Source organism: Equus asinus, chromosome 19 (assembly GCF_041296235.1).
Source record: "Equus asinus isolate D_3611 breed Donkey chromosome 19, EquAss-T2T_v2, whole genome shotgun sequence".
Lineage (NCBI taxonomy): Eukaryota > Metazoa > Chordata > Mammalia > Perissodactyla > Equidae > Equus > Equus asinus.
This window is the reverse complement of record NC_091808.1, coordinates 9,469,091-9,482,929: the sequence shown is the minus strand read 5'-3', so window position 1 is coordinate 9,482,929 and position 13,839 is coordinate 9,469,091. Positions and strand designations below refer to the sequence as shown.

Sequence of the window (13,839 nt, the reverse complement as noted above, 5' to 3'; positions counted from 1 at the left end):
GCATTTAGGCGCTGCCCCTCTCCATTGTGGAGTGGAAGCCTTGCTCACCTGTGCCTGGTGTCCCCCATGCAGAGACCCTTTGTGTTACCCTCCAAAGAGAGCGCACCCGGACCTGGGTGGGAGGCGCACAGGAGGGCGGGTGTGCAGGAGCCACTGGACTGGGATCCAGCTGCTTCTTTAACAGCTTTCGTTCGTTCATCTTTATTTTGCCCAGTTCTTGAGCCTTTTGAGGACTAAGTGATGTAAATTGGGTAATCTCTTGTTGCCTGTTTGGCATTCGTGTGTCTGCTAGGTCTGTTGCGATCCTGCATTCCTGATTCCAGAATTGTGTTGTTATAGTTTCTTGCGCGGTTCTCTCTGTCCTTGAGAATTTGTGTCTCTTTTAAAAATCCATTTACTGTAGTTCTACTGTTGTTTGGAGGGAGCAGAACTAGATGTATGTGTTGGATCTGTCGTTCTAACCCGGAAAAACATAAGCAACAATAATAGCAACAGTGTTGCCTCCTTGTGTCAGTCCCTGTTCTAAGTGCTTTCTATAATTAATTCTTTTAATTTAGGAGTCTGAATAACTTATTTTTATAAACCCTCAGAAATAATCAGTTGGAAATCAAGATTTCCAGATGAAATTTTTGGCTTTATTCTGTTTATTTCACCTCTAATAAATTCACCCAGAGGAAGAGAAGACCAGACCCATAGAGGAGACGTATGTTTATGTCTCACTTTTCTGTAACTTGGCCGTTCTTCCCCACAGAGGGGCGTGCTGCAGCTGCTGCACTCCAGGAGTGAGGTGGTGCGGCAGTACATGGCCAGGCTCATCAACGCCTTTGCCTCCCTGGCAGAAGGTAAGATGTCATCTTTCTTCAAGGAGAAGAGCCAGGTCTTACTGATGTGTTTTTTCCTTTGAGAATGGATGTTCTTCCCCAAATTTATTAGAGATGACATATGTTCCCTCAGTTTATTACAGTTTAATGCCTCTAAGGTCTTTTGTGAAAATTAGTTGTCATGTTGCTGTAGTTTATGTCAGACCAAATTTTGATGATTTTGGAGCTTGTTTTGTAAGCCTTCTGGTTTTATTTTGGTGAAACAATTAAAGCTGATCCAAATAAGCACTGTACCGTTTCCTTCGAAGGACTATTACCTCTTAAATCTAGAGGATTCGAAAATTCCAAAAATAACACGTCACCATAACTGAATTCGAAATGATTTTACAAAGTGCCATCATATTTCTTAAGTTCTAATATGTTTAATCTCTTTTTAACCTGGATAAGGGGAATTTTCAAATTATGAATATACTATACTCCAAAAGTTTGTTCATTCATTCACTTGTCCGTTCTTCCATCCCTTTAGCACATATTTATCACAAGCCGGGTATGTGCCAGGGACCATTCATATAAGACTGTTGAAATTTACATATGGAATTAACATTGTCAGTGTCAAGAAGTCCACAACAGGCTAGTGACAATTCAAGGCTTATAAATAGGGTCCCAGATATAGTGCCCAACTTCTTCTCCAGGCCATGGGCATATCTAGAAGGATCAAGGAGCGTGGCCAGAAAGCACTACTTGGCTGCCTCTATTGTAGCGACTAAGGGGCTCATCACACCCAGATTCCCCACACCCTTTCTCCTCATAGATCTGACTTTTGGGTTCAACATTTCAGGTAAATAAAGGACACTGCTACGCATAAGAACATAGTGATGAACTACGTTTAGAGTACAAGAAGAGTGGTTTTCTGTTCATTAAAACCAACTTCGCAGGAGAAATATGTTTTAATAAGTTCTTTAGAAGATAAAATTATACAAACTCTACATGTGTCCTATGCAAAGTTTTCATAGAAAGTGTTTTTGGAGCATGAACTTAACACAAGATGAATTCTTTCCCTTTCTCACTTGTTCATCTCTGGTTTATTAATAGGTCGCCTCTACCTAGCCCAGAGCACAAAGGTGCTGCGGATGCTGGAGGAGAGGCTGAAGGAGGAAGACAAGGACATCATCACCCGGGAGAATGTTCTTGGGGCCTTGCAGAAGTTCAGCCTCAGGTGCTAACCGTGCAATACGTTATGGCAGCTCCTGTGAAATCAAATTTTTTTTTTTTTTTTAAACACTGGTTTGTGCTTATTCAGTCCCAGAGACAACCCAAGAGGCAAATGGTATTTTTTCAGCCAACGCTTAGGAGAGGTTGGGTGACTTTCCAAGATAGAGCTAGAAAGCGTATCTCTAATCCTCTAAACCATCCTGCTCAAGGCTGCTGTGGATGGAGGAAGACTTTTGCTTTTTTTTGAAGATTGGCCCTGAGCTAACATTTGTTGCCAATCTTTTTTTTTTCCTTCTTCTCCTCAAAGCCCACCAGTGCATAGTTGTATATTGTAGTTGTAAGTCGTTCTAGTTCTGCTATGTGGGAGGCCACCTCAGCATGGCTTGGTGAGCAGTGCTGGGTCCATGCCCAGGTCTGTCTCTTGGGTTGTCACTGGGCCATGGAAGCAGAGCATGTGAACTTAACCACTCGGCCACCAGGCTAGCCCAGGAGGAAGACATTTTTAAAGCACTGTTATATTCTCCTAATGAACATCATGCAGTGCTGACCAGGTGCTAGGTTGTGTCTGAGGCCATGTGCAAGGTTTGGAGCTCTACACATGAATGAAACCTGAGAGCCTCAGCCCTCAAGTTGCTCACAGTCCGTTGTGGGGGATGTGCACATAGATGCACAAGGAGAGTAGGTGTGACTTCTGCAGAAGGCAGAGTTGGAGCCTCCTGGTTCCTTGTCCATACATCCCAGCGAGCCTCCCTGTAGCCTCAGCCTGGACCCTGTCATGCCTTGGAACTGCTCCACTTCAGAAATTTGAAAATCAGACACCTCTCCTTGAACCAGATCTGATGTCTTCCGAGAGCTTTGTTTTTTAATTGACAGCTTTGTTGAGATGTACTTTACATACCAAAAAGTTCACCCATTTGAAGTCTACAATTCAGTGATTTGTCCTATATTTACAGAGTTGTGTGACCATTCCCACAATCTAATTTTAGAACATTTCCATCACCCCAAAAGGGAACTTCTTGCCTATTTACAGTCATTCCTCATTCCTACCCCTCGCCCCAAGTAGCCACTACTCTGCTTTCTGCGGATTTACCCGTACTGGACATTTCATATGGAATCATATGACATGTGTTCTTTTGTGACGGGCTTCTTTCACTTGGTATGATGCTTTGGAGGTTCACCCATGTGGTAGCACATATCAGTACTTTGGATATGAGGGTCGTTTCTACTTTTTGACTACTGTGCACAGTGCCACTATGAACGTTTGCATACAAGTGTTTGTGTGGATGTATATTTTCCTTTCTCCTGGGTGGGTATCTAGGAGTGGAATTGCTGGGTCATATGCTAATTCTTCCAGCATCCATGTTCCCTTATGACCACCTCACTTTCTCTTTGACTTTATTAAGAATTTTAGTACCTTGAGTCCTCAGCTTTTTCTGCCAGTCCTCCTCTGAACACACTTTCTTCCCATCAGATGTGGTTGACATTTGACTGACTCTTACTGATGACCTGAAGCCTGTAAAGTGATGTGTTCTAAGTGGGTAAATGTTTAGTGAGGGAAAGCTGTAGGTGTGTAGTTCCTATTTGCCAGGTCCCTGCTGATGAAAATTTCTTATTTAACAATATGAACTGAAAAGAACTAAGTAATCTCCACAGATTTTACTTCCTCAGATCATATGAACACTTCCTTTCTGTTTGTTTATAAAGATAATTTAGCTTGATGTTGAATGTATTTGGAAAACTTTTAGAAATTCAATAACTATAGTAACAGAGTTAAGATATGGTGAAGAAATACTTCTGCCTGGTAATGCAGATATTTACCGTACTGCCAATTTTTTATTTTCCTTCAAACAGTAATTTAAGCTTTTCTGTTCTAGAAATGTGCTTGATGTTTTTGCAGTTTTCCAGAGTCTCTACGATGAATGTAGAAAGTAGCAAGGCTTACCAAAAGAGCGTAGTCTTTGTTGTATTCTAATAAATTACATTGATCAGGTGGGTGTTGTGTTTAAGAATAGCATGAACAGTTACTGTCCTTGGTGATAGGTTTACCATAACCTGTTCATTAGGAGATGCACAGTGGTGGTTCCACCATGCTGTTTGATTTTCAAAGAATTCAGATGACTTCTCATGGTGATACCATGCTTAGTCTCGTCAATTCTTAAGACTGACATGATGACATTTACTATAACACACTTTGATGAGCCATTGGATTTTGTAAGATTTTACACCTAGACCTTGGGTGGAAAATAAATTCGATATAAATTATATTACTCAGGTTATTAAATTACCCTTGCTCTACAGAGATCTGAATCAAAATGGTATTGAGCTAGTTTTTTCCTTTTCTTTTTTTTTTGTTTTTACGCAGCTCAAAGTGCCTATGCTGGATTATATAGGCTAGAATTTAGGTAAAAATTGTTTGTCAATGAATTATTTCTATGACTCTGTTTCCTGGGTTAAGTAAACAAAAGCTATCAATAAATAGTTATTAAATATTTGAAATAATATCCTGCTAATTCTAAATATTGAAAAGGAAACTTTCAAAGTAGAAGGTCTCCTTCCTGCCGTATCTTTCTTTAAACCATTAATGTCCCTGAGGTGGGTGTAGAGTTTATTGTTGTTGCTTCAGTTGTGTGGGTCTGACAATAAGATATTCCGCAGAGTCTGTCTTCCGGGGACTCTGTCACTTCTGAATGCAGTCGCATTACTACATACTCTTGGGTGAAAAGTTTCCTGCCAGCTGTGATTTACCTGTAGGTGTTTTCTTCCCAGGCGCCCGCTGCAGACAGCGATGATTCGAGATGGCCTCATCTTCTGGCTCATTGATATTCTGAAGGACCCCGACTGCCTGTCTGACTACACGCTGGAGTATTCGGTGGCTCTGCTCATGAACCTCTGCCTCCGGAGCGCAGGTCTCCCAGCCTCAGCGCCCGCCCCTTGGCTCCCGTGTGGGGAGGGGAAGAGATCCTGACCCTTGAATCTGGAGTACCAATGAGCCTGATGTGGTTTGCCTTTAGTTTCCCTCATAGAAAACTGAAAACAGAGTGTAAAGCATTTCCAACTAGGTATAAAGCTGTTGCATCCCGGAAGCCAAAATACCGTTCTGGCTTTGGAAAGAGTATTTTATATATATGCAGTGCCCACATTAAGAGGAAATTAAATTAGTTTACATTTTTCCTCATCTTCATTGCATTATTCAAAGATCGGAAGTTAAGAATTACGATCCGTTTTATCTGAAGACAGAGAAGTATGTTCCCAAGGTTCTACAGGACTCAGTTGGTGGCCGAGCAAAGATAACCTGCTCCCTGCTCTTAATCACAGTCATGTCTCACTCCACCCCCTGGAAGTGGAGCTTCTCTGGGGAACATCTAAAGTCATTTATGTCCTTGATCAATAAAAGTAGTGATTTTAGCTTTGTACAGGTGCCATCCCATTTAAATGATCTGTTACCTGGGATGCAAGAAGCCTCTTTAGAAGAAGTGCCACATCCAGCCTCTGGCTGACCTCCATCTGAGCAGCCCAGTACAGGGAGAAGAGGGGCCCCTGGATACATAGCTCCAGGGTGTTTGTTAGAAGCTTCCTCACCCTTGGGTGCCTTGTCATCTGAACTGCCTAACTGTGTGTTGTCGAATGAATGACTGTTATTTCAATCTCCCTCTTTTAAAAAATAGCATATGCAAATGTCCTAGCTTTAAAACATTTATCAGATTATTGTCAGCTTTTCTTATGATCATCTGTTTATTTGCAATGATTGTTATGATGATGTTCAGAATTACTAAAGTACCTGTGTGATTAGCATGATGATGGCATGTGCACTTGGGAGGTAGAACTCTGCTTATAGTATGTGGTGCTCTCACTCCAATGAGTAGCTCTGTGCTCTGCGTGCATAATAATAACCACCGCCATTTACTGAGCACTCGGAGTATGCCAGCCTATACTGAGTTACTGAATTCTACACCAGCCTGTGAGGTCAATATTAATAATCCCTAAGGACTCCCAGAGGAGGAAACTGAGGCCCAGATTGGTTTAGTGACTCACCCAAGGTCACACAGCTCATAAGCAGAGGAGCCAAGATTTGTGTTCAAGTCTGCTTGACTTGCAACGGTGCTTCTGAGTTTAGTCATGTTATGTTTTGTTTTGTTGTTTTCCTGAAGGGAAAAACATGTGTGCCAAGGTGGCAGGCCTCGTGCTGAAAGTTCTTTCAGATCTGCTCGGCCACGAAAACCACGAGGTACTCAGTCTTCGCTGCTAGTCCTGGGCTTGGGGGAGGGCTGGCCCAAGATGGTTACTGCACTCTGCCACCTCCAAGTGTTTGTGTAAGCTACTTCAAAGCTTTTCTAAGTTTTAAATTCTGGGGCTCAGAAGCAGGAAGCTGTTCCTCCACTCCCCATTTACTAGCGCCCTGCCCTCACTGACCTGTGCTAGCTCCCTCTCATGCATTATTTTTCTCTCCTTATCATCTCTCTCTGCTTCATTCTTCCCCCCAGGTTGGCACTCTTCTGTTATGTTTAATATGTGTCTGTGGATGTGCATGTAGCCTGCAAATTTATCTGATATTGTGTGTGGGTGTGTGTGGATATATTTAATTTGTAGAAATAGGATTGCATTGTAGCATTCCTTCTTACTTTTTTCTCTGTGTTTTTTGGATCTTTCTGTTGCTTTATATACATCTAGCTCCTTAATTGTCACTACTGCAAAGTGGCCCTTGTTTGCAGCCCTCCCATTTAATATCCAGTCCCCGGGCGTGGCCACTTCAGTTGGTTCCAGCTCTGTGCTGCCACAGCGGTCCTCAGTGGATGTCGCGAACTTGCCCCACAAGGGCCTGCGCAGAGCTTTCCTGGGCAGCAGAGACACTTGTCTCTGCCGGCTCACCTGTGCGTCAGCCTCAGGGCAGAGTAGTGCCCAACTGTCCTGCAAAATGGCTGTTCTACCTTCTTCTTATACTGGTATTGTCCCCAACACTGGTGCAATCTTCTCCATTGTCTAGCCCATGGTTTGCAAGCCCTTTTTAAATAAAATAGAGGTCTAGACAAACTAATTAACAAAAACTAATAAACGATATGATAATTCTCTCACCTGCTTTCTGCAAATGCCTTTGCGGAAACCATGGCATCACTTTGCACCTGAAGCCAAAACCTCGGCAGAAGTCTGGCCTCTTTCGCCCCATCAGGTGCAGGGGTCTGTTAGCAGGACGGGCTGAGCATGGCTGGGCTCCTGCGTCGGGTTCCGTGCATTTCTCCCGCATCCTCCATCCCTGGCCCGTCAGCTGGGCGGCGTGGGCTGCGTTAGCGAGTGGTGCCTGTTACAGCGTGTGCTGTGCCTTTTGTGTTTTAAAGTCAGCGAGCTCTTAACTTCTTCTACACCTGAGTGAGCTCTGCTGTCCATTGTATTCAACTCAGGCACTTGAGCCCAATGGGAAGTATGATCTGGCGTCTAATTAGGTTGGTTTCAAGTGTTGGAACCAGTGTGTCCGCTCTGAAAACTGAATAGACCAAAGGATTCAAATCTTGGCATTAACTGTTTCCAATGCATTTGCTTTGAAAATGAGCTGGAAAATCTACCAATATGTATTTTAGAGCCTAGAAATGTGTTTGCTGCACAAATAAATGATACCTATGTATCATTTATATCATGTATACTGTATGCATGTATACTGTATGAGATAGTCATGGTCTTGACAGACAAGACCCAGAAGCTATAAAGAAAAAGATGCATGTATTTGACTATGTGAACAGTAAATTATTTGTATGGAAAAAGATGCTGTAATCAAAGTCAAAAAACAAACAATACCCTGAAAAAAAAATGTGCGTCACCTCTGACAAAAGTTTAATATCCCTAATATATGAAGAGCTCCTATAAATTGATAAGTAAAAGTCAAACAGAAAAAAAGCCACCAGGAAACAAAGAGGAAAGGATATTTATAGAATAGTAAATCTCGATGGCCTATAAACATGAAAAGATGTTTAGTTTTTCTAGAGTCAGGGAAATGAAAATAAAAACAACTATAGGATTTTTTTTAACCCATTAGATTAGCAAAAATTAAAAATGATAATAAAGTCCATTGCTGGAAAGGGTGGTGGGAGAGGAGCCCTCCTCCATTGCTGGGGAGAGGATGCAGCACACCTCTGCTCAAAGAGAGCTCTCATTTATCCAGCGCCTGCTGTGTACCACATCCTGTTCAGGCTTAACGTCGGGGTTGCCTGTGTGAGTAAAACATGGGTCCTGTCCTTGAAGTGCTCATAATAGGTGAGACATAAGTATAAATTTAAAAATTCACTGAATCCAGTGCGTTAGTGCAGGGATGCAGGAAGCAGAGTGGACCCTGTCTAGGGGGTCAGGAAAAGGCTCCCTATGAGATGTCTGAGCTGAGTTTTAAAGGATGAATCATAGCTTTCCAGTTAGACACACGTGGGAAGAGCATTCCCAGTAAGGTGAACTGCTAGAACCAGGTCAAGGTGTGGGGGGGGGGGTGTGTGTGTGTGTGTGTGTTGAGGGAGAAGTCCCTTAAGTAGGGTGGAATCTGTGCAGTGTGAACTTCACGGTGGCAGGAAAGGAGGAGCAGAGGGAGATGATTTAGAGGCCAAACGTTGAATGTTCCTGAGTATTATACTAAAGAGTTAGGACTTTCCAGCTAGGCCCTGTGGAAAGTTTCTGAGGTAGGGAGAAGGATGATTTGGCCCATGTTGTAGAATTTGGGCAGTGATACGATAGTTGGATTAAAGGGTGATCATCGAAGGCAGAGAGACTCATTTGGAGATGTGATGTGGCCTAGGTCATGGACGATGATACCTGAACAAGGACAGTAGCAGTGCATATGGAAAAGAAGGGTCCCTGTTGAAGATGGCTTGGAGACTCGACATTGGAGAGTAAAAAGAGGAATCAGTGATAACTCCAGAGGTTCTAGGCTGAGTGATCAGGATGACATTAATTAGGCAATGAAACTAAGCTTTGGGAGGGGATGATGAACTTGGTTTTGAACTTTTAGTTGTAGCTGTCACTGGAACATGCAAATGGAGATGTCTGTCATGCATCCTAGAGCTCAGGAGAGCTGTGAAGAGGGTAATGCTCACTCTCCTGTTAGCCAGATTGTTCTCAAGTGTAGTGTTTGATCATTGAGTTGCATAATATTTGAGAACTTGCAAATGACTGTTTTTTCTCCCCTTAAAGATACAGCCATATGTGAATGGAGCTTTGTACAGCATTCTTTCTATTCCATCCATTCGTGAGGAAGCAAGAGCAATGGTAAGAAAGTAAATGTGTAAGCTTCTATCAGTGCCACAGTTCAGAAGCTGGAGAGCAAGGAGTTCCTGGGCTGGGCTCCGTGCGACGGCTGCAGATAGTTTATGAACTCCCTGAAGTTGTATGCCGTTTACTTATTTGCAGTTTTCTGGGGAGAGAGTCTGTAGCTGTTATCAGATTCTCAAGGGATCCCTAGCTCCTAAATGATTAACAACCACAGTGTTAGAAAGTTCCCAGAAGGATTTATTTTTGGAAAGCTGAAGACATTGTTTTTTTTTTAATTTAAATGACCCATTTTAATTTGGGGCTTAGGGAATGCTTATGGATTTCGTAGTAGGAGAAACTTAGCAGGAAAATGATGAAATGGAAAAAAATCATCACTCAAATTCACCTCCCGGATTCCTGGAGGAATTGTGGCAGAACTGAGAACTGGCACAATCAAAACACTCTTTTAATCTGCAGATATTCTGATAGCAACCAAATGGAAGAGAAAAGCTGATAAAGGTGATGAAACTGTCTGGTACTTGGTTTGGTTGGTACATAGTGAATTCAATATTTAACGTGTTTACGTTAGTACAAAACACATTTAATGTGTTTCCATAAGGTATTTACATTACTAATTACAATTTGTTCCGTTACATTTACATTAGCTTATATTGGAAGAATAAAACAAGCCTCAGGTGATTAGCATCTTGCTTTGAGATGACAGATGTTCGTAGATCTAAACAGTGAAACCATTGGAGTTTTGTCCTTTTTCCTTACGACGTGAAATCAGGTTAACAGAGTGCGTATTAAGTGCTACGATGAAGGGATTAGATATATTTCCACAGTCAAGCCACAGGCTAAATTCAGTTTGAGACCAATGAAACATATTCTTCCGCTTAAGTTTCGCTTACTTAGAAGAATTGCTTAATCTTCTAATTGTTCGTCTAAAATTACATGAACAGTTATGCCAGAGATAAAAACTTAAGAACCATTCTGTGTGGTCACAGTAAACAGTGGAACTTAATTGCCTACTGCTTTTAAATCAAAAATCTGCTTTTTCCATATAGAACAGGGGAAAATAAACTTGATTAATTTCTGCATTATGGTCAATCAGGTGAAAGAGGAATTTTCAACCAAGGCAGAGAACAAGGAAGAAAACACATGGGCTGAGGAGAGAGAAAGAAAGGAGGTGACATGGAATCCCAGAGCGTGAAAGGCAGCACGGAAGAGAGACATCCAGGGCGACGGGGTGGAGAAGGCATTAAAGGGGCAGGGCCCACGTGGGCAGGAGAGACCCGTAGGTGTAGGACATGAGGGAGGACGACCTTAGAGATCATCCAAGCCCAAGAGAAAAAAGGTGAAGAAGGGACAGAGCCTCAGAGACTTGTGCAGTCATAGCCAGAGGGCTCGCACATGTGTAACTGGAGTCCCAGGAGGAGGGGAGACAGAGGCAGTGGGGCAGAAAAAAGGTTGAATAAATAATGATGGAAGTTGGTGAAAAACAGAAATGTAATAAGAAGGTATTTAGGAAATCCCAAAATGTTTGGAAATTAAGCAGCACTATTGTGTTTGTTATCTATTGCTGTGTAATAAATTACCCCAAAGCTTAAGGGCTTAAAAAAAACAAACTATTCTCTCACAGTGTTGTGCAGGACAGAAGTTTGAGAGCAGATTAGCGGGATGGTGCTGGCTAAGAATCTCTCATTAGATTTTAGTCACGTCTTCAGCCCAGGCAGCCAAGACTTGATAGGGCTGGACAATCCGCCTCCAGGCTCACTCACGTGGCTGGCTGTTGGCTGGGGACCTCATTTCCTTGCCACATGGGCCTCTCCATAGGGCTTCTCTCTACACGGTAGCTGACTTCCCCTTGAGTGAGTGAGCCCAGAGAGGCAGAGTGAGCAAGGTGGAAGGCACAGTATCCTTTATAGCCTAATCTCAGGGGTGACTACCATGCCTTTTATTCTCTTGGTTACGCAGACCAACCCTGGTACAGTGTGGGAGGGGACTGCTGAGAAGCATGAATGCCAGGAGGTAGGGATCACTGGGGGCCATCTTGGAAGCTGGCTCCCACACACTTGTAAGTCACCTGTGGAGCAAAGAAGAAATCACAAGGGAAATTAGGGGCTATTAATCTTTTGACATATATTACAATTATTTCTCCAATTTTTTACTTGTCTTTTAATTATGGTGTTTTGGGTCATATGACAGCTTTAATTATAGTCAAGTCTGTTAATATTTTCCTTTATAGTTTCTGACGTAAGTTTCTAGACAGCCTCTGAAATAATTGACTTTAGAAAGAAAACTTGGAACACTTAGGAAAAGGTATAAGTAGCTTAAGCTTCCCACTTGCGTTTTAACAGGGATCAAAGTCATAAGCTAAGGGAGGAGCGCCCTTGTTGCCTGAGCTGAGGAAGCCTTTGGACATATCACCTAAGCAGTTGCCTATTAACTATTCATAAGAGAGGCCCTAAGGAAGGTTATGGCCACAACAGAGTTTTTCTAAAACCCTGAAATTTCCCTCATTCCACTCTTATCCTTGAGGAAGTTTTTAGATTGATAAAAGGTAGTGTATTCTTTTTGCAAATAACAATAATAAAGGAAACTAGACAATGAGGAGAACATTGTCGATAATCTCACCACCCTCACATCAGCTCATACACAGTGCTGGAAAGTGGTAGCAGAGCCAACGTTCTCAGACCATGCTGGCGTTTGCACTGTGCACTGGCACAGTCCTTTTGGAAAGAAATTTGGTATTATATAGGAAAAACCAGGAGAACCTCCGTATTTTGGATTAATTCCTTTTCCTTTGGTTATTGGTGCAGAGAAGAGCTCTATGCATAGAGATGCTCATTTCAACATTTTTACATTAGTGAAAAACCGGAACATAGAGGAATTGCTAATGGAATTATAATTCTTTTGCTCAAAATATTAATAGCTATTGAAGATGATAATTAGGAAAAGCAATAAGACTATGGAAAAATTTTATTGTATAATGAGGGATAAAAGCAGAATATGAGATTATAAAAATTCTGTTTTTGCAATCATGTAAAGCACTTGTGTGCTTGTGGAAAATGACGAAGAATACATAAAAATTATATTAGTACCAAAGGCTATTATGATGGTCTTAAAATAATACCAAAAAAAAAAAAAAGGAGAAAAAGATAAATGAGTACCCTGAGGCTCATTTGAACTTTAAGAGTTCACCAAGGTCTGGGGCTGGAGAGCAGTTCAGATGGATAGGGCTGCCCTCATGCCCATTCCAAAGCCGCCTGCTTCCAGGGCGAGGCTAACTGTCGGCCATGGTGCTCCTCCCTGGAAGCTAAAGCCCAGCCCAGCCATCCGCCCAGGGCTGGGGCAGACCAGATGCTCTGCTGTTTGTGAAGGCTCCCAGAGTCTCTGGGAGAGCCAGGGAGCTGGGCAGAGGAGGCACACAGCCAAGAGGAGTGATACCACCACTGCAGCTTACACCATGACCCTGGGGCCCACCGCTCACACTAGAAACTCTACCTCTGCTGTCACCAAAGGCCTGGATGCCATTGTCCCCAACTGTCGAAAAGATGTGTATTCCTCATGTGTCTGATTCTTCCCATTGCCCACTTTCAAGTCAGTCTCACGTGGGTGCATTTGATCAGCAGGATCTAGGTCACCTGCCTGCACCCTAGCTGCAAGGGAGGCTGGGAATGCTAATATTCTGGCTGCTACTGTGGGAAATTAACATGTTGTACAGAAGCTGTTTAAAAAGTGTTCCTCAAGACAAACACATAGATAAGGAGAACAGATTAATGGTTACCAGAGGAAAAGGGGGTGGGAGGAGGGCAAAAGGGATAAAGGGGCACATGTGTATGGTGACAGATAAGAACTAGACTATTGGTGTTGAAAATAATTAATTTTTAAAATTTTTGAAAACAATTGATTTTGTTAAAATACTAGCCAGCAAAAAAAAACTTAAAAAAATAAAAAGTGTTCATCAGCCACAGATCTAGCAATTGTCCATTACAGTTGGTCAGGCTGTTCACTATATTCCATGGCATCCATTATGTGTGGGCTTTTCAAAATAAGTGTGGAAATCTTACCGAGAGGATTATAAATTGATACAAAATTTTTTGTAAAAATATTCATGTTCTTTGCCCATTAATTCTACTTCTGGAGCTCTGTAGAAGACATGAACAAAGATTCTTGTATCACAGTGTCCATTACTGCATTGCTGATCACACTGGAAAACAGGAAGCAACCGGAATGCCCAGCATTAGGGGAATGAATCAGGCAGAACAGAGATGGAGGGTGAGGTGGTGAGGAGTGGGAGCTCCCAAGCCTGGGGCTGTGTTTGAATCTTGCCCCTGTGACCTCCTGGTGTATTGTATATCATTGGGCTAATGACTGCATCTCTTATTGGAGCTGTTTTGTTCATCTGTAAAATGGGGATTATTGTAGTACCAGACTCTTAAGACTGTGTTGAGAATTAAAAGTGCTGATACGCATGAGATGTTTAGAACAGTACCTGGCACATGGCAAGTACTGAAAAATGTTAGCTGTTACTATTATTGTTACAGCCATTAAAATTGTTTATAAAGTTTTATTGATCCATGAA

General features: G+C 42.3%; 1 protein-coding gene across 8 annotated transcripts in view; it reads left to right on the top strand.

Annotated features, from left to right (window-relative positions):
* ARMC9 (armadillo repeat containing 9) overlaps positions 1-13,839 on the top strand; it is a 135,941-nt gene that overhangs the window by 52,910 nt on the left and 69,192 nt on the right. For 7 of the 8 annotated variants that reach the window (XM_014836059.3, XM_014836056.3, XM_070489424.1 and 4 more), the window contains exons 13-17: positions 752-842; positions 1,914-2,037; positions 4,800-4,939; positions 6,182-6,258; positions 9,195-9,269. In XM_014836059.3, coding sequence (XP_014691545.1) covers positions 752-842; positions 1,914-2,037; positions 4,800-4,939; positions 6,182-6,258; positions 9,195-9,269 — 507 coding nt within the window. The remainder of the gene's footprint in view (positions 1-751; positions 843-1,913; positions 2,038-4,799; positions 4,940-6,181; positions 6,259-9,194; positions 9,270-13,839) is intronic. The other variant, XM_070489425.1, reaches the window with a different exon arrangement.